Below are 26,465 nucleotides of genomic sequence, written 5' to 3' on the forward strand. Positions count from 1 at the left end.
AAAGACATGTATTATAGGATTACCCGGTTGCCTTATAGATCTGACTCGCATAGTATAAATAATAATAAATATATAGGTATAGTATCAAAGAATCTACATTTACTTAAAGTTTTTAAACTTTTTTGCTCAATAAAAACTAAACACGTTCGTTTGAAATTATGTTAAACCATTTATGTATTTCCTTACTACAGTTTTGCCGAATATTATTATTCATGAACACTTTTGTGAGTATCACATCCAGTCAAATAGGTAATTTACAAACAATAACTTACTTATTCCATAATGACGTGTGAAGCTGTGCTTTGATGATAGTACTTTAGTTAACAACAACATTGTTTTTGCCAATCGTTATCCTAAACGTGATTCCAAAAGGCACTGATGTTAATTTTAGTGTAAATCGATACGTTTTATTAATCGTTGTAATTTCGTAGAGTCAATACTCGAATACATAATAACTTCAAGTTAACCAACTAATTTTCTGTGTCAAATTCAGTGCTTGTTTATAGTTATATCGGCTAAGATAATATCCACATTTATTTACAAAAAGCGAGTAAATCAATCTTTCAAAGTTAATCAACAAACTTTACCTATATTTACCAAGGAACCATCACGCGGCGTTCAAATTGATAATTTGAATGATAAAGGCAGAAACTATAAAAATACCTTAAGCAAATTTCAAAATAGACTATTGAGAACATTAAGTATGTTTTGTACGTACTAGAGCAGCCATCTAACACTCTGTATAAGGGATATTATATTAAATCACAAAGAAATGATCATTGAATGGCACGAATTGAAAATAGTGTTTATTTATTGATCATTTCTTTCAGATTAAAGACAGAACTGTGCGTTAAAACACCGCAAAAATTACAATATATAGCACAAAATTGCATTAAATCTCGTTTCTAGTACCTTGCACCTACATTAATATAATTCTGTAATAAATCGGGCTACGCTCGTCTCGAATAAAATCATATCGATTATTTTTGACATCACATGTATGGGCTTATCGTCTAGAATCGATAAGATTATATCGTGGCGTGCGTCTTAGCCTTCCTGCTTGTGCGAGCCATCATCGGCAGATGAGGCTCTCCTCGCGAGCGGCGCAGGCGCCATGTGGGGGCGCTAGGAACAGCTTACCGTTGCTGCACGCGCATAACTGGTAGATGTTCTGGTGGTGAGGGTCGTGGGAGTGCGGCGTCGAGGGTGGCAGAGGCAGCGCTGACTTTAGCTTGGGCATGTATATGTTGGGTGCGTCTAGACGAATCTGAGAGAGATAAATATAGTTATTAAGAGCCTTAATTCACTACGCCTAAGTAATGAATGGCATACGCTAGAGCTTGTATTTAAACGGTATTACCTTGCTAATGAGTTCAACATTTTTCAAATGCCATTTTGGCGATTGTAGAGAACGTTACTTAACCAATTTAGAGCCTAATAAATATTGAACTGATTAGCAAGGTAAAACAGTTGAAAAGTATCTTTTAACCAAAGGGCTAAGCCTGCTGCCAGATCAAGGTCGCAACTAAGTGTTCGGTTAGCGAATGTTCCCGGAAAGCTGCAGTCCGCGAGGAATGGCGCCGTATTACGAGGAACATCACTCTGTATCGTGATTCACAATGATGACCATGACCACTCTGACAAGAGTGTACCAACTGAGAAGAAGAAGCCTGCTGCTTAGCTTGTGGGGTGAGTCATTCATTTGAATTTCATACAGAAATAAAGGATAAATTCATAATAGAGCTTCGAACGTGTCTTCCTTCATGGTGTGCGTTATAATAAATCCAAAGCACAAATACTAACGGCGCCAGCGACGGACTTGAGGTGGAAGGTGGTGAGGCAGCTGGCGCTGATGTCGCCGGCCCGCGACTCCAGCGCGATGTTCTGCGACGCGTGCATCTCCAGCGAGCGCGTCGGCGACTCTAACCTGTCGAAACGAAGATCGTCAATATCTAGGAACGCTGAACTTTAAGGCTGAGTTGCACCACCTTATTTTAATCGTGACTATATCTTATCTTAATCCTCCTTATTCGGTGTTTTTATATGGAGTTTAACAGAGTTTTGACGTTTGTCAAAGTTAAAGTAAGATAGTGCAACCCAGCCTAATAATTATTATTTGAACTATGGAGAGATCCATGTAAATAATACTTAAGAATACATTTGTCGCTAATTAATTTTCATTTGACATTATATTTCCCTCTACTTGTAAATTGGGGTTTCAGTTATATAATACAATAAGCTTTTTTTAAAACTCCACCAATTACTTACTTGATGTAACTGGGTTCGAATTCCTGTTGCTTTTTTATTTCCATTAGTATCATTAAACTTATTATTTAAAATTTCTTATTACTAAAATTGCCTTTACCAATAAATTTCGATCGCGACTGCTAAAATTGTGGCAAATTGTAGGTTCTAAAGATTACTTGCGGAAACTTTAAACGTCCATTTGTTATGCTATGAATAACTTACGCTAATTGTTTCCAAGGCGGGGTGAGCGTTTGCACCGCTTTCTGCATGCAGTAACCCCGGGGGACTGGTCACGGTCAGCGCCTTGGCGCCTTGTTCCGGCAACATAGTAGCTTCTCGCTCCTTTAGCCGTGACATGATCACTTACAGTAATTGTTTCGCAGGTGAAGTTTGCAGATGTTTGCATCACGTTCTGCAGTCCCGGCCAGTGCCTCGGCTTATACTGTTTTACGTCCGGTATTGCAGTAACGTTTGGCGCTTGTCATGGTTTGATCACGCTTTCGCACCATTTATAATTCTCCCACTAATTGCTTCCCGCACAAGTGGCGTCTGCACCGCGTTCTGCAGGTTGACCCCGGCGGGGCTGGTCACGGTCAGCGTTTCAGCGCCCACGTTGACCGCGTCCTGCCCCACGTAGGTAAACACACAGGTGTCTCTAGACAGCTTTAGTCGCGCTTCTGTTAATCACACTAATTGCTTCGCCGGCGGGGCCCGCACGAGTGGCGTTTGCACCGCATTCTGCAAGTTGACCCCGGCGAGGCTGGTCACGGTCAGCGTCTTGACGCCCACGGTGTCCGTGTCCTGCCCCACGTAGATATACACACAGGTGTCTATAGACAGCTTTAGTCGCGCTTCTGTTACTCACACTAATTGTTTCGCCGGCGGGCCCGCACGAGTGGCGTTTGCACCGCATTCTGCAAGTTGACCCCGGCGAGGCTGGTCACGGTCAGCGTCTTGACGCCCACAGTGTCCGTGTCCTGCCCCACGTAGATATACACACAGGTGTCTATAGACAGCTTTAGTCGCGCTTCTGTTACTCACACTAATTGTTTCGCCGGCGGGCCCGCACGAGTGGCGTTTGCACCGCATTCTGCAAGTTGACCCCGGCGAGGCTGGTCACGGTCAGCGTCTTGACGCCCACAGTGTCCGTGTCCTGCCCCACGTAGATATACACACAGGTGTCTATAGACAGCTTTAGTCACGCTTCTGTTACTCACACTAATTGTTTCGCCGGCGGGCCCGCACGAGTGGCGTTTGCACCGCATTCTGCAAGTTGACCCCGGCGAGGCTGGTCACGGTCAGCGTCTTGACGCCCACAGTGTCCGTGTCCTGCCCCACGTAGGTATACACACAGGTGTCTATAGACAGCTTTAGTCACGCTTCTGTTACTCACACTAATTGTTTCGCCAGCGGGCCCGCACGAGTGGCGTTTGCACCGCATTCTGCAAGTTGACCCCGGCGAGGCTGGTCACGGTCAGCGTCTTGACGCCCACAGTGTCCGTGTCCTGCCCCACGTAGGTATACACACAGGTGTCTATAGACAGCTTTAGTCACGCTTCTGTTACTCACACTAATTGTTTCGCCGGCGGGCCCGCACGAGTGGCGTTTGCACCGCATTCTGCAAGTTGACCCCGGCGAGGCTGGTCACGGTCAGCGTCTTGACGCCCACAGTGTCCGTGTCCTGCCCCACGTAGGTATACACACAGGTGTCTATAGACAGCTTTAGTCACGCTTCTGTTACTCACACTAATTGCTTCGCCGGCGGGGCCCGCACGAGTGGAGTCTGCATCGCGTTCTGGAGATTGACCCCGGCGGGGCTGGTCACGGTCAGCGTTTCAGCGCCCACGGTGACCGCGTCCTGCCCCACGTAGGTATACACACAGGTGTCTATAGACAGCTTTAGTCACGCTTCTGTTACTCACACTAATTGCTTCGCCGGCGGGGCCCGCACGAGTGGAGTCTGCATCGCGTTCTGGAGATTGACCCCGGCGGGGCTGGTCACGGTCAGCGTTTCAGCGCCCACGGTGACCGCGTCCTGCCCCACGTAGGTAAACACACAGGTGTCTCTAGACAGCTTTAGTCACGCTTCTGTTACTCACACTAATTGCTTCGCCGGCGGGGCCCGCACGAGTGGAGTCTGCACCGCGTTCTGAAGATTGACCCCGGCGGGGCTGGTCACGGTCAGCGTTTCAGCGCCCACGGTGACCGCGTCCTGCCCCACGTAGGTAAACACACAGGTGTCTCTAGACAGCTTTAGTCACGCTTCTGTTACTCACACTAATTGCTTCGCCGGCGGGGCCCGTACGAGCGGAGTTTGCACCGCGTTCTGAAGATTGACCCCGGCGGGGCTGGTCACGGTTAACGTCTCTGCGCCCACGGTGACCGCGTCCTGCCCCGCGCCGAGTAGTAACGCTCCTCTTGCGTCACGCACCTCTAACCGCGCCACATTCACCTCCAGACGGTCGTGGCCTGCACAAACATCACTTATGTTAGGTACTTACCTTTTTCGAGTATTTTGAGGTCATGTATGACAAGGACTATTTAAGGGAAACGCGTAGTTCGATAGTTGACACTGTTGACAGTAAGCTCAATAATATTTAAATCTAAGAAAAAACCTCCTACTAGTAACAGATCGCTAGATACACACGGTTTTTAAATGCCCTACGTTCATTTCCAGCCGATTGTGGGACCACTGCGAAAGTGACATCGCTAGTCTCAGTATCATGTTCGGTTGAGATATGCGATTGAATGCCAAACGTAACTTGGCACCGGTGTAGTCGAGTGCAATTGTAACATCGTGTTTCCTAAAATTGCTTTCGTTTGATCGCTACTACAGCGCTCTAGTTTCTAGTCGCATTACATTCGTGAAATGATTTTGGCAAAAACTTTTATCTAGAGTCAAAGTAGTTCTGGCTTACTATAATAATATCAAACAATGCAGTTTACTGGATATAGCTTGCAATTTACCGCCCTAATTTCTTTAATTTAATTTAATTTCTGCCCGGCCGGGTTCGATTCCCGGCCGGGCAGAAATTGAAATGATGAATTTTAATTTCTGTGACGGGTCTGGGTGTGGCTATGTATAATATTTATGTATTTAAAAAAAAAAGTATATAAGTAGTATATCCGTTAAGCTAGCACCCATAACACAAGCATTAAGTTGCTTACTTTGGGGCTAGCTGGCGCTGTGTGAAATTGTCCAAAGATTTATTTATTTATTTATTTATTTAGAAATAGGTTTTAATAAAAGACACCGTATTAGCTACACTAGCACTAAAACTAAAACAAATTATTATTGACCAGCAGCTATGCTACCGACCGCAGTTTGTGTTGGCATTAGAGTTTGATTGAGAGATTGTGTGTCAATTGCAGCAACAGGTCCATAATTTCTCTATAATTAAATTATAGTGGTTTTATTACCAAGTTGGCTATAATACAAATTATTTGATAGCGCATAATAAATCGAACTGAATCCCTCATTGATGCATCCAAACATTTCTATTGTCACATATTTAAATTGCCACTAAAAAGCTCGGTAGTTCCTAAAAATGCTCGCAAATGCAGGTGGGCTTACCTAAAAATAGCCTACTCTGCAGCAGCCCGTGGGAATCCCGCGTCGAGACGCTGAAGTTCCTCGAGGACTCCACGGTAATGGGCTGTCCTCTCCGAGACTTGATGCTTGACGCGAATAGCGAATCCAACACCAGAGCTTGACCTAGGAGCTGTAGCCCGCCCGGCACGATGCGAAGCTGACCCATTCCATCCTAAATAAGGTAAATTATGTTTGGATACAAAAATATTAAGGCTGAGTTGCACCATCTTACTTTAACTTTGACAAACGTCAAAAATCTGTCAATTTCCATACAAAATTCACCGGTTATTATTATTGTTACGGTTAAATTAAGGTGGTGCAACTCAGCCTAACACAGTTATGATAGTCGCAACTGTACTTGTTTTGCGATAACGGAAAATAAGAATCATACAAAAAGCAACTTATTTCATTCAAAACTAAATTATAAAAGTCAAAATTACCGAATTAAAATCCAGCACTTTCAATACCCACAGCGTGAGCGCGAGATTAATGATCATCATAAACATGAGTGCCATGACGAGGACGTAAAGGCATTTCTTGCGCCAGCCGTAGATGCCAACTTTGAATTGGCTATTATAACTGTTCCTGATCGAGTCGGCCTTTGTGTCCCGCCCCGTATTGTTGTTCAGGATGGGCTCCGGGGTGATCTTGTCGGCGTATGGTATCCTGAAAGAAATATATTTCTTTGAAACAATGCCAATAGGCCCGCGGAACTTTTATACGTTTTTATTCAAAGTTAAAAAGAACGCGAGATTGCATTTTTAGTATTCGCTCTATAGAGAGCAACCCATTTTTTCCACTACCTGTCGGAGACTAGATGGAATTTGAAATATCCCGTAATAATGTGCCAATACCAGACATTTAGTTTTTTGTTTTCATCATGAATGCAGCAAAACATTTTTTGTAAACGAGCTGAATGAATACAAAAATAATTTGGTATCAAAAGCGTTGAATTACATTCCAAAACTTTTGTACAAAAAGTGCAGATTTTTTATGAATAGACGACCGAATATCAACCTAACAACTCTGCCCTGTTATGTAGTTAATAGATGCATTTTTAGATATAAAATAGCTTAGTCCGATACCTGTATTAATTATTTATAATATATAAGGGAGAGTCCGGTAATTTGGACCAGTTTTTTTCAATCCCATTTTACACATAGTTTTTTTTTGTTTTTGCTAATGTTCATGGTATATAATTAAAGAGAAATTATTCAACTTACTATTTCATAGGTATTAATCAACATAATTGTTGTATATTTAGCACAAATCAACAAAATACGAGTTCAGAGCTTCGGTCCAATTTAGCCAACCGGTTCGATAATTTGTACCACAGGGTTACTAAATTGGATTTCAATAAATTTCAAGCCTATAAAGAAAACTATGGCAAAATATTATACATTCTTAACAAATTAGGTAACGAAAAGGAACAGTAGTTAATAACATAGACAATCGATATTGTTTTACACGTTATCACGATTTTGAGTAAAAGTTTTGTAATTCCAATTATCGTAACGCACACTTGTACCTAATCTACTTTGCCAGTCTTTTGCTTTCATTTATTGTTAGTCAAACATAACTACGCTATTATAACTTCAAAATATGTTTAACTAAAAAAAATATCAAAATCCTTTGGTAAAGTTCCATACAACTTGATGTGGTACAATTTAGCCGACTAGGTGATAGTGCTTTTAAAAAATCGGTAAAAAATATAGCTTATAAATACCGAAAAATGTTTCAAATAATTGTAATCCGCACTAATTTACGCTTCTAAATAATATATTAGATACACCCTGTGATTAAATTTAACAAAATTACAAACTAAATATGCATTGTCAAAAGTTACTTGAAAACAATGAAAAAATACTTTTCAAAATAAAACACACGTGTTCCTTGTCACGACAAAAACCAAATGGCCGATATTAATTGAATTTAGTTGTGTATCGCTGAGTGTTGCAATTACAGACATTCAATAAATACTTTACGAAATATGAGGGTGGTACAATTTACCCGGCGGTACAATATACCGAACTCTCCCCTAATATAATATGTATGTATTTACAAAAAAAAGCATTTAAGTATGTTTATATCCGTTGTCTAGTACCCATAGTACAAGCTTTGCTTAGTTTGGGACTAGCAGCGCAGTATAAAATTATTATTATTAATTTAAATAAAATATTTATAGTAGGCACGCCTCAAACTATCAAGTTACATCTCATAAAGTAAAGATTACATCTGAATACCTATTTAAAACCAGTTTTCATTGGTAAGGTCAATTGTAAACTCAATGATAAATTAATATTAGTCCATACAAACGTGTCTTGTAAGTTCAGTACAATAAATGTAAGTTCAGTACAATAAATGCATTCACACAAATATTGGCAAATGTTTCCGAACAAAGCTTTCTGTGTTCGAAACAAGTAGCAATAGGTGGGTTTAGTGTTGGTGAAAGTGGAATTTGTCGCGGTCACTGTTTGGAAGCGAGCTTTGAGCATCGCGCCCCAACACATCTCGCTTGCATAAATCATAACTTTATTTCCTCAGCGATCGCCAGCACGTCTGCCGCAAATCACGCAGATGCCGTGGCATCTTGGGAGATCGTCCTTAAAACTTAAATCCATGCTTTCAACTTAGCCCATTCTTACACGTTTCAAACGTTATCGGAACAATTTTATTGAAAACGCATTGTTTTATTGTACCTACTTTTTATCTAAATTAATGGACGATTAAATTAAGCAGATACTTACATCATCATCTGCCTAATCGTACTTATTAGGTGGTAGACCTGCTACTAACTAAAATAGCTTTAATATTTTTTAAACTACCATTAACATTTAAATCAATGCACCATGTCTATAACAGGCATAAAAAAAAATTAATGGCCTACGAATACTTTTACGATCCAGTTGAAATTGTTTTTGATGTAATAAAATTAAGTGTAGGTACGTAACTACTATTCTGTTTGTTAGACTAAAATAGTAGGTCATAAAGTTTTTAATAGCTTGTGCGATATAAGCAAGTTTAACAGTCTACATACATATCAATTTGTAGCGGTAACCATGCCAGCTATGCGCAGTAACCACACGATTAACTGTCTGCACAGTTCGGATTAAAGAATCAGCAGCTTCGTTAACAACAACCGGCAATTAAGTAACTAGCTCTCCAAACTTATTTACGTTAACTATGGAAGTGTATTCAAAGTTCTATTTAAATTATAAGATTTCGATTTTACAGCAAGCAGATGCCCGCGACCTTTAGAAATTTAAGTAGAATTGTTACAGTCCAGTTTTGACTGTGATATTGAAAGTGATATTGACCAAGAGCATCAGTCAAAACCAGTTTTGACTGATTTTTGCAGTCAAAAGTGGTTTTGGCCGATTATGAGTTTTGATTTTGACTATAACAATAAATAATAGGCCTAGTCTAGTACAGGCAATGTGATTTCAGTAAAAATATTATTATTAAGTAAGCGTAAATTAAGTTTTTCTTTCTTGTAACTTGGAGCACCAAAGCGACGATGCAACCTATATCCCTAAAGAGCGCATCTTTTGCGGAGACATGTACAAAAGCACCCACCCTATCCTGTATTCGTGAAACTGGCCACCGTCAGCGGGCGAGGGCCATAAATTTCCAAGGATTCGGGCGCGACAGGGCATTGCACACTGAAAAATTCTAGTGGCCATTCTTGCGCGGTGTAAGGGTTATGTTCGCCGCACTTGCATTTTACGTGGCATTTAGACCCGCCTCATGTATCATCATACATTATAAAGCATCCTTGGATATGTTATTTTAATCATTTATGAAATTGATTTAAGAAGTTCATCTGTTGTAAATTTCATACCAAATTAAGTCATTTTTACGGTTTCAGAGATACCAAACGTCTCGACTGCAAAATCACCTCATTTAGCTACATAATTAATTTGCTCTACTTATTCACGCTCAATAAACTTTCAATTCAGTGTCACCGAGCGTTTAAGGTTATTTTACGATTTGACCTTACTTCGAGGATAAAACTGTCAGGGCTGTCTGTCCAGATTTTCTTTTCAGTTGAAGAGCCGCTTAAAATGCAAACACAGATTCGTCGCGCGTCGCGGCGTCGCGTCGCACCCAGCGTGTCCCACGCAGGATTTAGCCTAATCCTGATACAATAAGAGGGGAACCCGGCGCGCTCAATTCTACATACTCTTAACCCTCCCGGCGAGCTGGCTTGTGTTTATGGAACAAACAAATTACTTATATCTGACTGGCTATGAAAATCTAAGGAAAATCCAGACATTTTGTAGATCTATTATTTGTCGACGCAATAGTGATGTTACTACTTTCAGCAAGCTTCTATACAGCTAATCAACGAGCCGAGAACAGAGAGGCGTTCGTGTGGAAGAACACACATTTTGGTTGCGTTCTATAGAAGGTAAGTTGATGTTTACAATAGTTAATTTGCTTTATTATATGAATGAAAATTTTGAACGAAAATTAAATGAAATCTAGTATTAAGCTAGCTTTATATCGAGTAAAGGCGCATACTGTAATATTAGATCTTCTTAAGTAGATCTTAATGCTCGTAGTAAACTTTAAACTCACTATAATTAGCTTTCCACAACAATCGGGGCATCTGAAGTAGGTCGAGAAAAAAAGGCCAACATAAAATTGGAGCAAAATCTGTGTGAGAGGCTTCGTGCACTTTATCTCGCCGCCCAGTCCCGCAACACGTTTGGGGGTTTTACGCGGCATTAGAAACCAATTACAGTGGTAATACTTGCCGTTCGCGGACCTTCTGTTCAGATAAACGGCAAAACACTGACGAAATTTTAAAGGTCCGTGTATGGCTATAGATAAAGACAATACACGTGCCATTACAAGCTTTTAAGCTTTGAAAAGTAATTTTATGAAGTAATCTTTTGAATGTCACTGTCTTTTCTAGCCATTGAATTTTTCAATATTTACATGAATAAATTGAACATGTGCCCGGCGGCCAGGCGCAGAAAGTTTCATGAAATAACTTCGTATGAAGTTCCGACTTGGTTAGAGTGGTTTGCTGGAATGTTTTGGTCCACTTACACTTAGCATGTTGAGGATGTATAATAAACATTATTTTTAGAACTAATGATAAAATGTAATTAAAATATGTGAGTTTAGATTCATATTCAAAAGTAAGTTTTCTAATACATGTAAAGGAAAATATAGCTGTATTTTGCTTTACAAACACATTATGCAAAAGAGCATTAGATATTGCAGTGCACTTCGTCGTAGATGACTTTTTATGCGGAGCTCATTGTAATCACCCGATAATTTAATGCTAACGATGCGATGCAAGAAAATTGTGTTATTATATTAAATACAGGGTGATAAAAGGTATAAATGGGGTGGAATCTAATAAATTCTGGTTGGGGAAGCGTAAACGATGTACACGGATACGGGCACGTAGCGCTGTAGCTTCGTAGCACCGTAGTCTCGTAGCTCGTAGGCCAGCCGCCAAGAATCGGCTACATTTGTTTGTACATTTTCGCTATTTGTACTTTTAACAAAACATAGATTTTCGCGTAAAACGTTTTCGTAACATTATTCAATGGTGTTGTGATCTCTTTTCCGCGTGGTTATGCATGCGAGTTTCAGTTTATCATAAAATATTAGCACACAGCTTTTTGTTTTGTTTTTTTATCGGAATGTAAAATACATAATACAGTTTCACCCAGTTCACAATTTTGAATATTCCGTTCATAAATAGTTAAAGAAAATAAGTACATGTTTATTTCATAACGCGCTTGGCACGTTATCTCCAGGTCTAGCGCAGTGGTTCTCCCTGCGAGTGGGCGAACGCCGCAAATGAGCCATATTAATCATTCCCATCACGGGAACTCGACTTCTGCGCTTCTTCCGCTCCCAGATTCTGTTAATAGGACAGCCTCGTTGCCGCAAACAAATAAGACACGTTGGACATTGAATCACAAATAAGATCACGAACAGGTAGATGTTAAAAAGGTTGTTTTGGAAGATGGACTTCTTCACACATGCAGCTAGTAAACAGAACTTTCGGAAAATGACCGTAGGCTTCTTCACAAGTCTTGAAATGATGGTCACGTAAAGTAATGCTATTATTTGTCAGGCACATCATACGTTAAAATGATACAAAGCTACGCTAGTAAAACATAACTCTTTAACGAAACAAAGCAATTGATTTATGTCTAACGTGCCATGGAATATCAGCTCGAAATCAGGCCTTACGAAGTGGCACGAACTAATTCTCAATTCAGGCACACACTCGTGGCTGCGAGCGTAGTATATCATCGTAGACGCATCCCGAAACATCACCGGATAAACGATGTAATAGAGATCCTGAGTGAGCGTAGCGCTGCAGGCTTTGACTGCAACATATACATAATTCATAGATTGTGTTGAATTACTGGCATTTTATATGAAACGTAGGTAGTCCGCCAATGTGTGTGCTAATTGAGCGTTTCACCGCACGCCGACCGGCGGAATGCGCGCCGCCGCACATTCGTTAGCAATATTCCGCTAACGAACCAAACTAATGGCTATTAAGTTGAATAACGTAGCACTTTGCGCTTCGAATACGGTACACAGTCCTCCTGACACATGATTCGAACAGTTTTTTAAAGATGCCAAAACGAGAGCGACAAAAAATATCTTCATGAACATTTCGGCAAAACATTATAAACACTAAACAATAAAGCTTCTCAACAATCCTCTAGCTAGGGTAATCGAAAAAATAAATAACATTTAACATAACGTAACGAAAAAACGGCATTCATATCCACATCAACATTTTTTAGTCGCGTTTCTCAGCAAACGACTTTGCAAGGCTCAGAGCAACAAATGCAAGAAGAACGAGTACAAATAAGAATATCCTCAATATTTCGGGTGTCAGGCGGTAAGCTGTGTAAGCTCACGCGCCGGCAGACCCATAAATTAAGTTTTCAATTTGCCAATGACGTATCGCTAAGACACCCCGTAGCTGCTACCCTTGAGCATGAACATTGTACTTTCTTGGGAAATTAAAAGACTGAACTTGTTTCATGTTTACCATGTCTGTTCAGTTACTGATATTTTGAACTTTAATACTAATACAAAGGAAAGTTTTCTTTGAACCACACTGAAGCAAATTACACTCTACGTCGTAAGTTACAATGAAATAGTGAACCATACGAACCGTATGCAATATTTCGTGGAACGTCATAAAACAAATATCTGCGAGCTATAAAATTATCGAGTATACACCCTCAGCAAATGTGCTTGAAATATTGGGCATGCAAATCTTGTGACTTCGGAGCCGTGTATTAAAATAAACGAAATGATGTTTAGCCGTTCGGTTCGGTTGCATGCAGCGAGTGCAACGCAGCCCCATTATGTGGCTCATAAATCACTTGCATTGAAATCTCCTTCCTCCTTCGTGTCGGTGAAACATCGCCGGAGCGACGGATATTTGAACCAACGCGCCGAACCCTGAACTGCCGGTCTACCCACACTCGCTGACTTCCTTTTGATAGCGCATTTCGCCCCCGTTAGTGCTATCATTACCATCCGTGTACTTGGAATATTTCGTCTCCTTCGTAGATATTCAAACGATTTTAAAATAGAATACTAACTGTGGCCACACGATACCTTTTTATTCGGAGCTGCGCAGTGCGACGATACACGGTTACGAACAAATGCAACGAATTTTTATTTCTTAGATATCTAAAGAGTTACCATTATCACTAGATACATATTAATAATTCTGCGTGATATTTATCAATACTTAATATTAAGTATTGATTGAAGATAGGTATGATTTAAAAATAGACTCAGGCCTAGGTATGTTCGTATGTCCAATAATCGAAATTGAATTTCAAATACACTTTGATTAATTCACCAAAACTTAGCTGTAGCTAGACTAGTACACGTACTCAGATGTGCTGTGCACCGCAATGTCATATTCATGTTCACACAATGGTCGGGCCAGCGGGTTCGAAGGAACAACCATTCACTCAATGTAACCGAATGGCTTTTGCATGTTGCATTCTGTAGTTCGAAAGCATTCGAACTTGTGCGATGCTCATATTTCTGTCCTCGTGAATTCGTTATAAGTGGCTTAACTGTCTGCCTTGCTAACATAAACTCATATTGATGATGTTACAAATCATAATGAAATGCTAAACCCATTTTTCAGTTAGTTTATTGTAATCCAAGTTACATCCTACGTGAGAGATAGGTACTATACCTATTTAAAGCATTCGTTCAGAGCATTTATTTTTTAACCAGAATTATAAATATTTTCCGGATTCATAACATGAATACTTTTATGCAAAAAATATAATATATTTTGCTCTTATTAGTTCCCAGAATTTCATTGAAACTAGTACGGTAGCTCAGTATTCGAGCGATAGTAGAGCGAATACCATCCACCCATTATAGATCCAAATATTAATATAACTTTTGATTACCTAAATTACGTTTACATAAACGTCATCATAAAAATCTGCAGTCTTACGACTTTCTCAAAAACTCGAAATCTTGCCTAGTTTATCATATAACTAACTAGTAGATACGTATAGATGCACCGAATAGGCACAGGGGTGTCATGTTCGGGCTAATACCTCGCCTGCGAGACATGTCGGCCGGCTCAGCGAAATGTCAAAGGGAAATTGAAAATTAATTTATGCTCCTAAATTTCATACACAGAGCTCTCAGAGATTGCAAATCGCTCGCACCAGACTCTTCGTGGTCACAAAGTGTCGAGCCATAGCAGGTAAATGCGCTATATCCATAATAACACGATCAACGTATCTATGATGGCCATAGTTACTTGAGTACATACTTATACAAAAAAATATTTTATAAATAAGCAACTCTAACATAAAACGCAGTCCGTAAATGTAATCTAGCAGTCAAAAAATAAAATTTCTTAGCATAACATTTCTCTTAATCGTACAAATGCATAACTGTGTCGTTTCGAAATTCAAGTAATGCGCAAATATTTTTGCTTCAATTCATCAAAGAAACACGTAGTTAAACTTTAGTATAACGTGCTACAAATTGCTTAAAAATAACGTAGCTCTGTACAATGCAGTTATAATAATAGTAGCTCTACATTTGGACATCACAGATTTTGACCATGTTCGTTCAGTTTAGCTAGGAGCGCATCACTGGCTAGTTGAGATCTGGATTTTCGGTTTGACTTATTGACTAATGGTATGCAAAATCAGAACGATTACGAACCGAAGTCTATAATCGGCCTAACATCTATCACGCATACCTTACTACAGCGAGTAGTAATGTTGTACAAAATCATTTAACCGCCAGTTCGACACGGATGCAAGTGCGGAGACACCGCGCCCGCTTTAGTGCGCCTGCGAGCTCTGAACGCACTCGCGGGGAGGACTCCCAGAAAGAGTCGTAAATACTCCCGACGCCGCTCACTTATAAATTAGGATCATAAAGCAGTTGCCGAAGTTTGTTGGCGGCACGACGACCATAAAACAACGCTTACATCTCTGAGGGGATACGACGCCTGTCTCGTGCCCCGCGCTCTTTCAATTTAGACAATGATGCGTATTAACTTCGCTTGCTTATGTTTAAAATTATAATGTTTTCGAGCAGGCTTATTAAATCAACGACTAAGATTAGGACTCTTAAATATCCGTTTAAATGCAAATTCAACCCGATCGATCCCAAATTGTTTCATCGTAGCATACTTAAGCTACGATTTTGGCTAAATATTCCTAAACGCCGAGACCCAGTCCAATATTAGTATGAAACGTGACATAGCACATTACCATGCCATTACATGCACGCTACTTGTTCCTTACTGGAATGCCTGGAACAATAAAATTCACTACTCCGACATTTAGGACCTTTCGAAATAATTGGGCGTACAATATTCACCTCAACATAAATAATTGTAATATTTACGGGAGGGCATGCTCGTGAAGCGACGAATGAATGTGAATCAAATTTCAGCAATCTGTGCCGAATTCGAATTAATTACATTTTATCGTCTACGATTCTGTTGCTGTTTTGGCTTGTCGAGCGACTATTTTATACAAGTATCTTCGAAATGAAATGACTTGAGTAATGGATGAATTTAATCTAAATGCTTGACATATTTCATTTATTATTTTACGACAAAGTTAACATTTTATAAATACTTATTTTGTATTATCGGCCTGTATTTTCTTATTACTAAGTTATATTTCGAGATTTCAGCAACATGTCCTAATTCAGTCAGGATTGATACCACTGACCATTTGAGGTTGAAATTACGTAGTACTCGTATCTTTACTTTTTCTTCCCTTAGGAAAATATTATATGAACTGCAATTAAGTAATGAACGCGTAGATATATCTAAATAGCACAGTTAAATACTGAGCAGTCTGACAAAATATGTAGAAGAGCATTGTAGATCTTAGTTACTTTGAAATTAATACAGACAGTTCCGTAGTTTATGTAATTAATGATCTGTATTTCGAATTGAATATTAACAATGAACTGAGAATAAAGATTTAAAGCCGCTAATCTTTTTGTGGCGGGCCGCAGATGTGCAGGTGTAACTGATCATTCAGAGATCGTGAAATCGCTTGGAAGTAATCGCAAAGGCGACTCGCCGCAGACGCGCTGCTCCCGGCAGTTTAGTCGAACTTGCTCGTCTGGCCCACTCACGCGGCTGTAACAACTTACTCACTCACTTTTGCGCACTTCGAGCTTAGTGCGGAGTGGAATTTAAATGATGTTCACACGTCCGCTAATATTGACATTGTATGAGTTATGCGGTGTGAGAATTAAAGAATTAAAGGAAGAAGATTCAGTTTTGTGAATAGTATGATTCACGCATTGCATGTTACGTAATTGTTATTTTATTATAACATTGATTATGCCCCCAGATGGTCTATGGGGGAAAAATTTTTTTACAAATTCTTTTGATGTCCAGGAATTTCAAATAGTTATTTATTGAATCTATATCTTAATTACATTTTTTTGTATTTCTTTCCTATAGTTGGTATTTTTAATATGTTGACACAAATGATAATAATACAGCTTCCCAATATAAGGAGATGACAATGCTCAGACACGAGCCCGCAGCACTTAGTTCAGCAAAAGTTGCTCGTCCCACTCTCGTAACAACTTGCACCCAATATGAAGTGGAATTTAAATGTCCTTACATCCAAAGCAACAGAATAAGTATAATTTTACCCTTACGAAGTTACTGTAGTGTTCGAAATAATTTAACTTCTGTCTTTATTTGAGCAAGGATTTAAAAAACTTACGCAATATTCAAATTATTTAATGGTAATGTGAAATGAATAGATTTCAACGCATCGCATTCAGAGATGTGTGTTTATCATATCAAAGAAGTAATTTTTCTAGACTGTTTCCCTTGTACTCGTAGATAGTTCTTTTGTAGATTTTCACGTATACTTTCTTCGATAAAATAAAAATACTTTTTCTGTTGACACAATATTTCCAATCTAAGATTTGATTCGGCAAAGAAAATATTTGGAGTGTACAAAAAAGGGCAAACACTTCGCATAAATGCTGCGTCGCTTACGTCTCGTGCTACGCAATAAAACATTTCAATTCCATCGACCCTTCAAAGGTTGTTGAAAGAAATAGAAGTTATGTTTTCGTGCACATCTGTAGTCGTAAGAGTAACGCGCATGTAAATAATTCAGCCGATACGAGCTTGCTCTCCCGGGCTTTGGACGGAATACCAACATCTGATCTGTGATTGCGCACGATAAATCTGTATCTCTCAAGGCGCTGACGTATTTTTGTTGCAAATAGGTGTTAACGTATGCAATCATTGTATGGGAGCATCTTTTGGGATCAAATATGTCAAAGTCATTTTTATTTCCTCACTGATGTTTCAGGGTTTCTGGTTTTGTGATAGGTTAAGTTTAGTTAATATTAATAACAAACAACTTGATTATAAATATTAATACTGGCGTCATGTTCTCTTTTTTTATCTAATCTTGACGTCATTTTATTACGAACAAATTGTTTTAGCAAGTCTTTATAGATTTAAAAAGGGTAATAAATTTTGAAAAGGTTAACGCTGTGGTTGTACAAACAAGCGCAAGCAAGGCGTAGGTACGTGACGCGCAACACTGATGTCATTTCCTGTTCCCCATGTCTTATAAGTAGATATGTCTTTATAGATAGAACTAAGTCTATATGAGTGAAGAAAGTCTACTTAGCTGGTAGTTAGTTACTTTGAAAGAAATAAAAAATAACATAAGGTGTACGTACACAACTAAAAGCATCACTTCAAATTAAAACTAAAGTTAGTACCTAATTAACAATAAAAACATTAGACGACACGGTGGGAAAAAGTTAGCTTCAGCTACACGAACATACAATTATTTAAGTACAGAAGTGAAATAAAATAGCACTGTCTCTAAATTATTATCGCACAAAAAATAAAAACGTTTACCCCAGCATAAAAACCGTCTTACTTAACGTTCAAGAAAGAGAGTGGCCTTTATCTCTATTCCGGCTTTACCCGGAAGGTACAAAGCTTACAAGTATATGTTCGTACCTAACAAACGAAACGGGCCTTTAGTTACTTTAGGCAAATGTAAAATTACAACCCTTTTCATTACGACACCGATGAAAAGCTTTATAGACAAAACGTACGTTCAACGAAATATTTCGACTCGCGAACAGTGAAACAGAAGAGCACCTTATTGTTTCCGCATAAAACACAAAGCAGATGCATCACACTGCAATATTTCGTTATCTTTTGTGGAGCTTCCGAGTAATCAAATTAACCGCCACTGAAATGATTTCGGTGATTCAAAATATTTTAATTGACAAACAAAAATTTTGGCCGGAAAATAGCGCTTAAATTGTGCTTGCATTTGCAGCATGTTAATTCAATGAATAAATATCACGTCGGAACAACATCAAAATCCACTTACTACGTATAGTCGTGCTTCACTTGGCATACAGTTTAATATGATGGCCATTATAGGATGTCTTTTTATAGGCGGAACGGCCACCACGTTTATGACAAAGTTATGTTGATGTTAATTTAGGTTTAGATACATTAAATAGAATCAATTCAGGGAAGCAGCACGCATAATATTTTTATCATGACTGTGTGTTGCAATGTAACGTTGGAAAAGTGAGATAGTTTTTATTTTCGTGTGACGAGTTTTAAAGTAACGAGCTATTTTATACGTGCTCATAAATTAAAAAATAGATAACATGTAGATTTTATAAATTCTAAGGTCATATGTAGGTATATGATGATCATAGATTTTAATCAGTTAAGTATGTAACTTTGGAAAAGCCTTTTCCGTTACCCTTCTGTAAGGTATAAATTTATTATGAGTATCTACTAAATAACATTTTTAAAACAATCCTTTGTAAAATCTATACTTATAATAAATCTGTAGAGAGGTCAATTCTGTACATGAAATATATTTTCAAAATAACTATCAGGGGGTGATTAGTGATCGATACTGATGCCAAAAATGCAATCAGTAAAATTTTTGTCTGTCTGTCTGTCTGTCTGTCTGTCTGTCTGTCTGTATGTTCCTTATAGAAACAAAAACTACTCGACGGATTTTAACGAAACTTGGTACAATTATCCTTCATACTTCTGGGCAGGTTATAGGATACTTATGAATTCCCACGGGAACGGGAATTAGCGGGAAAATCCTTTTGTATGAAAAATCTAAACCGCTTAAGTTAGACGCTTGAAATTTGGCATGCAGGTACCTTAGTAAACTTAAAGCTTAGTTACAACAGGATAATGCAAAATTCCCACGGGAACGGGAGTTAGCGGGAAAAAAAATTGCATGAAAAAGTCTGAACCGCGTAAGATAGATGAAGGTGGGGTAAAACGAGATCCACGCGTACGAAGTCGCGGGCGGCCGCTAGTATTGACTAGAAAGTTAATTGTGCTTCCGATTTACAATGCCTAAAACATCGTTCGCGTGACTCCCATAATTATCGAGGGAAAGCTCACCTTCACTTGGGTTACATTCATTCAGATTTCATAAAGCAAATTGTTAGTTTAACTAAAACTTTCATTCAATTTGTATTAGTTCGAAATTGATCGCTAATGTAGTTTGAACTTTTTCATCATTAACCTATTTTGGGCTACTCGATGCCGTTAATGATGATGCGTTCACTGAAAGAAACTACTAATCATAAGAAATGTACAAGTATATAATAATATGCTTGCATTAAGGTCGTGTATCTCAACGGAACATAAAATTTACATATAACTTATTTGCGCCGGAGGTGCGTCAGCTCGTAAATCTCGCGACAAGGGGATTTCTGTTTGTGAAGTTTCTTTTTTATTTCCACTTTATCTGTGTAACGCAAAGGACTGCAAATACTCAGACTCAACTCGGGAACCCGCTCAACTTCAATAAATCAATTTGTACATTTACTCGTACTTATAATGTTCTTACCAAACGCAGTTCGGGACGTGTCGAGACCAACTCCACGCGAATATGGAATGTGTGAAGTATTTACTTTGTACGAAGAAAGTTTATGCACAACGCAATCAGCTCCATCCACGTGAATTTATTTATGTATGTAAATTTTCCTGTCATGTAATTTCAGCGGAATTAAAACGTGCCCCCGCCATTATCATATTAATCAGCGCTGGACTCAGTTGAAGGGCTCTAATGAGAAAAACTGCAACACCAAACGCGAATTATCGTTGCATGAAAATGTCATTTTCCACTTTGCGAGATTCAAACAACAATCATAACTATGTCATCCCTTTGCAAACACTTAAACGGGTTAGCCGCTTCGGCCACGACCGAAATAAAATGAGTGGACGGAACAGTTTGTCTGGCTCTACGTGTCCATTTTGCATCACAAAGCTAGATGTGTTTGTCGTTCTATTTTAAACGCGATAACGCCAACTTTCCAGTCCTCGAAATGTGAATACCTTGTTGCGAAAATGTGACTAACGGAAACTGTACAAGTAACTCGACTGTCCTTCCGCGACACACATTCGCTCGCTCTCGCGCGGCCCCCGTCTACCTACTGTGGACCGTGTGACCATTTATATTCAAATTTCTTATTATAACTACCCGCTTACTTTTCTTTTACATTTTGTGTGAATTTATTTGTAAGTTTCCCCGTAGCACATAAGTTTTTTCATATATCTAGTTTCCTGAAAACGGTTAATAGAACTTGGTGTTGCCGATTGCTACGAACTACATACATCATCAAGACATTCCAAAATCGCTTTTAAAGCATATTAATATTTTCAAGGGTGGTATCAAAATGACAATCAATAATTAAGTTTTTAAAAAAATAAAACCGACTTCAAATGCGTGAACACAAAAAAAAAACTAAAAATTAAAAATATTGCGTATAAAAAAGTTCATCCCCAATTTTCCACCCTTGGGGGTTGTTTTTTCTATTATTAAATTTAAATGGGACCACCCTTGAGGTATTATCTATACGCCGAAAAAAGATTTGTTCAAATCGGTTCATAATTGGCGGAGTTATCGCGTAACAAACATAGAAAAAAAAACATACGGGTCGAATTGAGAACCTCCTCCTTTTTTGAAGTCGGTTGAAAATATCAAAATATTGATAAGTAGAAACGGAATATAACGTGCCAAATACAGAGCAAAATACGTTTCTTCTAACATTTCCATCCCGTTTACTTATTCAGGTACTAAGTAAGGATTAAATTGCGCTATCTACCCGTAGCAGATCTAACATTTAGTTAGACCATAATCAAGCGTGGCCGATCGCGCCGGTGCCATAATTCGTGGTTGAACGGCGGTCTAGCACACCTTCGAATGCCGATGTAATGGACGCCACATTAATATTTAGCAGGACACTATTTTGGCACCAGTCTATTTTGACTACCCTATGTATTTTGACACCAGTATTTCAAAATTGTTTTTACGAGTAGTGAAAACTTACTTACACAAGGTTTGCATTACAATTTTAAAAGTCTTCACAATATGAGGCACTTGATTTTTTCAAGTTTGAAATTAGTGTTACGTAATCGGTAATTCATTGGTAAGTAATTGTATGCTCAATTTGTAGATCGTAATTATTTAAGTCAATTTTTATTCATTTAAATATTCATTTATTTAAGTCAATTTTTCCTTTCGGGTATAAAACTGATATTGCCAGGTAATACCTATCCGCTGGGACATAATAAAACATTGTCACCTTTTTTTCGCCAGCGTGTGTACAAAAACATATTAAATAAGTATCCATTAAGATTGTTCCAAATAATCCTTACCCTTGTGACATGCAATAAATAATTTGAATTTGAATAATACTTTTCTAATAAACGTACGTTTTTTGCGGAATATAGGTTATAATGTATTTAATTTAGTTAAAACAAATCCTACATTTAGAGATTAGCCATCCAGCCGTAATATGAGGAGACTTTGAGATGAATTTCATATTATTTTATTATAATAAATAAAGGTTCGGACAAACCAACGCGTGCAGCGATGGCGATGGCGATGGCGACCACTGCGCGTGCAAAAGTTGTTTCACACTGCCGCGACCGCGATGGCGATCACTGCGCGTGCAGGTTGTCACTGTCACGCATATTGTCAATCACGCCTATTCGGCAAAATGGAAACTGAATTAAATGATTTGTTTGGAGCTTTTGATGCAATTGAGACAGTGGAAACACGTTTTCACTCAAGTTTATTCAGGCGGCCATATATTATAGAATGAGACAGGATTACATGCGGTATAGGTAGTAGGTATTGGTTACTCATAACCAAGCTATATTTCTGGCTTCGTTTGTAGTCCCTAGAGCCCTAACAATACCTTTTAATTAGATTTAAAGAAAGGTTTGATAGGAAGGAGGACTGCACTATATAAGGCTTTCTTGGCCTCAGTGGGGGAAATGAAACACAACGCGGACGTTTGATATCTGGTTTATTACTGTTATGCTATTGCTATATACAAGATTTACATAATGTACACAATACAATGTGTCCAGTCCAATGTGCCGTCGGTGTAGAGTGCCTACGGTGCACGTTCGTTCAGGGTTCATGGGCCAGTCGGCTAGGATGTTGTAGGTCGCGGTCGGTGCTGACGTGCTCGTACAGTATCCTTGTGGGCAAGTAAGATTATAACCAATTCATCTTTTTCCTTGAGGGAAAAAAATTGCCTCCATTACCTTTTACCATTGTCGTTCTTATCGTTAAATCGCACAAAACTACACAGAACTTAACACAACAGCTATCAAAATCAATTTTCATTTTTGGTGCAACAGTCATCTTGACATTTACTTTTTTTAAGGGAAAGGAAAATTACATTATGCACCCAAACCACAGAGTACAGTATAATAGTCCAAATATCTTTTTTGTCTTCAATAATAACCCAAAAATACAAAAAGACATCAGTTTTGATCAACTAGGTGTTTCTAGTGGCACTAAATTAATGACTGAGACGTTTGATGACTTTAATTAGGTTTTTATTTATGGTATACTTAGAATAAATTGCTCCAGGGCCTTTGAGAAAGCTGCAGACATGTACATTCTCAATTATTTTGTTCTGCAGATATAATATCCCAATTTTATTTATGAAGTTGAAGAAGCAGGTTCTCGAGAAAACTAGAATAATTTGTTTATTTCCAAAAAATAAGTTCTGAAATTGATACTTTATTCTATATAAAACCTTTTTATTATTCAAGTAGGTCAGACTAGTGGTATGTTATGAATAATTCATTTTTAATTGTGTAAAAACTTTTTAACAGATCCTACTTACTATTTATTACATCGATTTTAAAAAACAGAAACGTCACAGTGACAAATGTCGCGATGATCGCTGATCGCTGCGTGCAGACGCTGCATAGATCGCCGCGACCAATGACAGGACGCGTTGATGTGAACACATCGCTACAAATTCATACACGCTGTCTGGTCGCCATCGCCATCGTCATCGTGCACGCCGGCTGCACGCGTTGGTCTGGTCTAACCTTAACTGTTTCTTTAATGCTTTTGATAATTCAGTCACATTAATATAACACGCTCATGACGTCATATTATAATATCTTCCTATTAGTTATGTGTAGAATCACTTTATTTAATAAATCATGAAATATTATCAATCGATCTATACCAATAATTATACGATACCTACAAAATATTAATTAATTTAACCCTATGGTTACCGATCTAACGGTTCGTCATAATATGCCCTTAATATGTACCTACTCTTAATGTGTACCTAAACACAAAGTTGAATCAAAACCAAATAATAAGACAGCTATTTAAAAAAACCTATTTCCTACTAAAAAGCAGGGTCGCCTACCATCTTAGGGTCAAACAGAATATAAAAAGCATTATAATGGTAGAGTACTGAAGAATAAAATTTAAATGCTTCAAAAACTTTCATCATTCTGTCACTGGTAACAAACTTTTCTACACTTAATTTATATGAAAATTTCTTTGGCTGTGACTCGACCGCGTAACTTATTTTTAAAATTTTAAGACACTTGTTTAAGGATGTAAAACTTTCGTGGTCTTCTTCTGAAAAAAGGTTTTCACACCCAAAAGAACGATAACGTCATGCGCTCGTATAAAATATGCCTGCATTTTAGTAACTTAAGCCACAGACTTTCAAAACACTGTATNGAATGACCCTTCAATAGGAATGAGTAAAAACAAAACTCGGCGGAGGCCCTAAGTGAAGTTACAGTTGAAAATTAATGAAGATTACAAAATTCACGGCCATTGAGTTCCTCGCTTCGTCGAACCTTTGACTCTAAGTCGCTTGTTAGACTAAATTGAGAGTAATAATAGGACTCATTTGTTTGGGTTAAAGGTTTCGAATTCGCCCGTCGGATATTATTCTCCGCAATCAAAACGTTTGCGGAACAATTGCATTCGAAGCGTTACAACGATTTCAATTAGGTCACTTATTTATTTTAGAACGATGAGGAAGAGTTAATTCATTTACTTTTTCTGTTTCTATATGTCTTTGTATTTATGAAAACCTGTAAATTTAATTTTGCACCCTAGCTTTCCGACATTTTAGCACAATTGCATAGTAAATATAAAGTCAAAGATATAAATCTATTTATTTTAATAAAACTATTCTTCAATGATTGTAACTACCTGTGTTGTGAAAAAGATAAAGATTTTTGTAGATAATTTAGATGAATAAAATTAAAAACTTATAGATTTTTTTTATAATGACGTTAATAATAATGAAATAAATACTCACTTTCGTCCTTTGTGGTCCGTATAAACGATATGGTTTCTCGCGGCCGGAGTCTGCCGGGTTCTTCCCAAGGATTGCGACTCCATCTTGCCGGTCTGACCAACTATGCCTCCATATAGCGCGGCTTGACCGTACTTAGGTTTCAGAGAGTCCAACTGTCTGCTGAGTGGCGGCCAAAATTATTCCCCATTTGCCCATCCGCGCTCAACTACTTCGGATAGCCGGCTTGTTAGTGCTCACTCCCCAACAATGTATACAGCCTCGACTTCTTAGCAGCGGGAAAGTTTTGCCCGCTGTGTTGATTTTGTTTGTTAACATTGTCCTGCTAGAGAGCGCCTCCCAAAAACCCTTTTGTGTCCATTCGTTTTAAACTTCAGTTACGTGGTTAGGTCTCAAGTTATAACTTCGGACGTAATGGGAGCGCGTTATTGTCTACTCATCTCGCTTTAATAATGCAATCTGCAAAAAATAATTTTTGATACGAATGTATATTTTTTTTACTAATGATACCTAATTATGTTGCCGTCAAGCGGCTGACTTTTAAGCTTCAAAAGATGACGATTAAGCCCCTCTAAATTGTTTAACATAAATATTTCAGGAGAGTGAGGTTACAATTAAACCGTTAACTTTTGTCGGTCTATTCGACATACGTGGCTCGTGTGAAGACATTAAAGTATGTTATAAGGCCTTGTTATTTTATATATTTATATAAATACATAGACACCTTAGCAACCATTAGATGTATGTTACTTGTATCTAACAAGGGCAAAAAGGTTTGTGTACCGGCAAGTACATAAGAGTGTTTACATAAGAATATATTTACTTTCGGTAGGCGGAGCTTGGATCGAGGCGGGCTTATTTGCCATCGACAAGGAGGTGGAGAGGTGCCAGTTGTTTATCAATGTTCGAACAGGCCACGTTAATATTTTATACTAAATCCATCTCAACAATAAATCTTAAGGGACAAGAAATGTATGGAATTTTAATAACAATTCTCAAGAAAGACGTCTTCGTTTACAAAAGAAAATTCGAATAACAAATCACGAGCAGTGGACTTGAATTATTTCAGTCAAATATTTAGCAATGTTTTCTCATTTCATAAATTATATTTTGCAAGACAGTGTACAAATGGGCTTTAATTAACTGGGGAATGCCGGCGAAACGGCAAATATGCCGGGATCGCCGTCGCCCTGCAGCCGCGCCACTCGCCCACGCTAACTACGATTTACATTCGCTCTTATTTATTTACAAGATTGAGCAACACAATTTAATTTCATTTGCCAACAAGCCTGAATTTATCACAAGTGGCTCTTGTTATTAAAAATATGTCAGTTGTATAACTGCTTCTATCAAATTCATTAAAACACTTAGGCACATGGACGTTAAAAGCCTTTTATTTAAAAATAATAAAAAAATGTCTTGTATACTTACGTTTTAATTTTAATAA

The 26,465-nt window shown here is 38.3% G+C and overlaps 1 protein-coding gene across 1 annotated transcript; it reads right to left on the bottom strand.

The window, feature by feature from the left end:
* Window positions 1–955: 955 nt before the first annotated feature.
* LOC114365095 (zeta-sarcoglycan) lies at window positions 956–25,322 on the bottom strand. The gene is made up of 6 exons (XM_028321565.1): window positions 25,022–25,322; window positions 6,280–6,505; window positions 5,822–6,011; window positions 4,524–4,716; window positions 1,804–1,927; window positions 956–1,267 (listed from the first exon to the last, which is right to left on the bottom strand). Exons 1-6 carry the CDS (start codon window positions 25,102–25,104, stop codon window positions 1,073–1,075), a joined length of 1,011 nt encoding a protein of 336 aa, XP_028177366.1. The 5' UTR covers window positions 25,105–25,322; the 3' UTR covers window positions 956–1,072.
* Window positions 25,323–26,465: the final 1,143 nt, after the last annotated feature.

The sequence above is a fragment of the Ostrinia furnacalis genome, unplaced genomic scaffold (genome assembly GCF_004193835.3).
Source record: "Ostrinia furnacalis isolate ACB-3 unplaced genomic scaffold, ASM419383v2 OfSCF7554, whole genome shotgun sequence".
NCBI lineage: Eukaryota > Metazoa > Arthropoda > Insecta > Lepidoptera > Crambidae > Ostrinia > Ostrinia furnacalis.

Excerpts from the sequence above, each read along its gene's own strand:
- LOC114365095 (XM_028321565.1), bottom strand. The coding sequence starts at position 25,104 with ATGGAGTCGCAATCCTTGGGAAGAACCCGGCAGACTCCGGCCGCGAGA. Across the intron at positions 6,012-6,279 it reads AAGTGCTGGATTTTAATTCG|GATGGAATGGGTCAGCTTCG; the intron begins GTAATTTTGACT and ends TACCTTATTTAG. Across the intron at positions 1,268-1,803 it reads TCAAGTCCGTCGCTGGCGCC|ATTCGTCTAGACGCACCCAA; the intron begins GTTAGTATTTGT and ends TATCTCTCTCAG.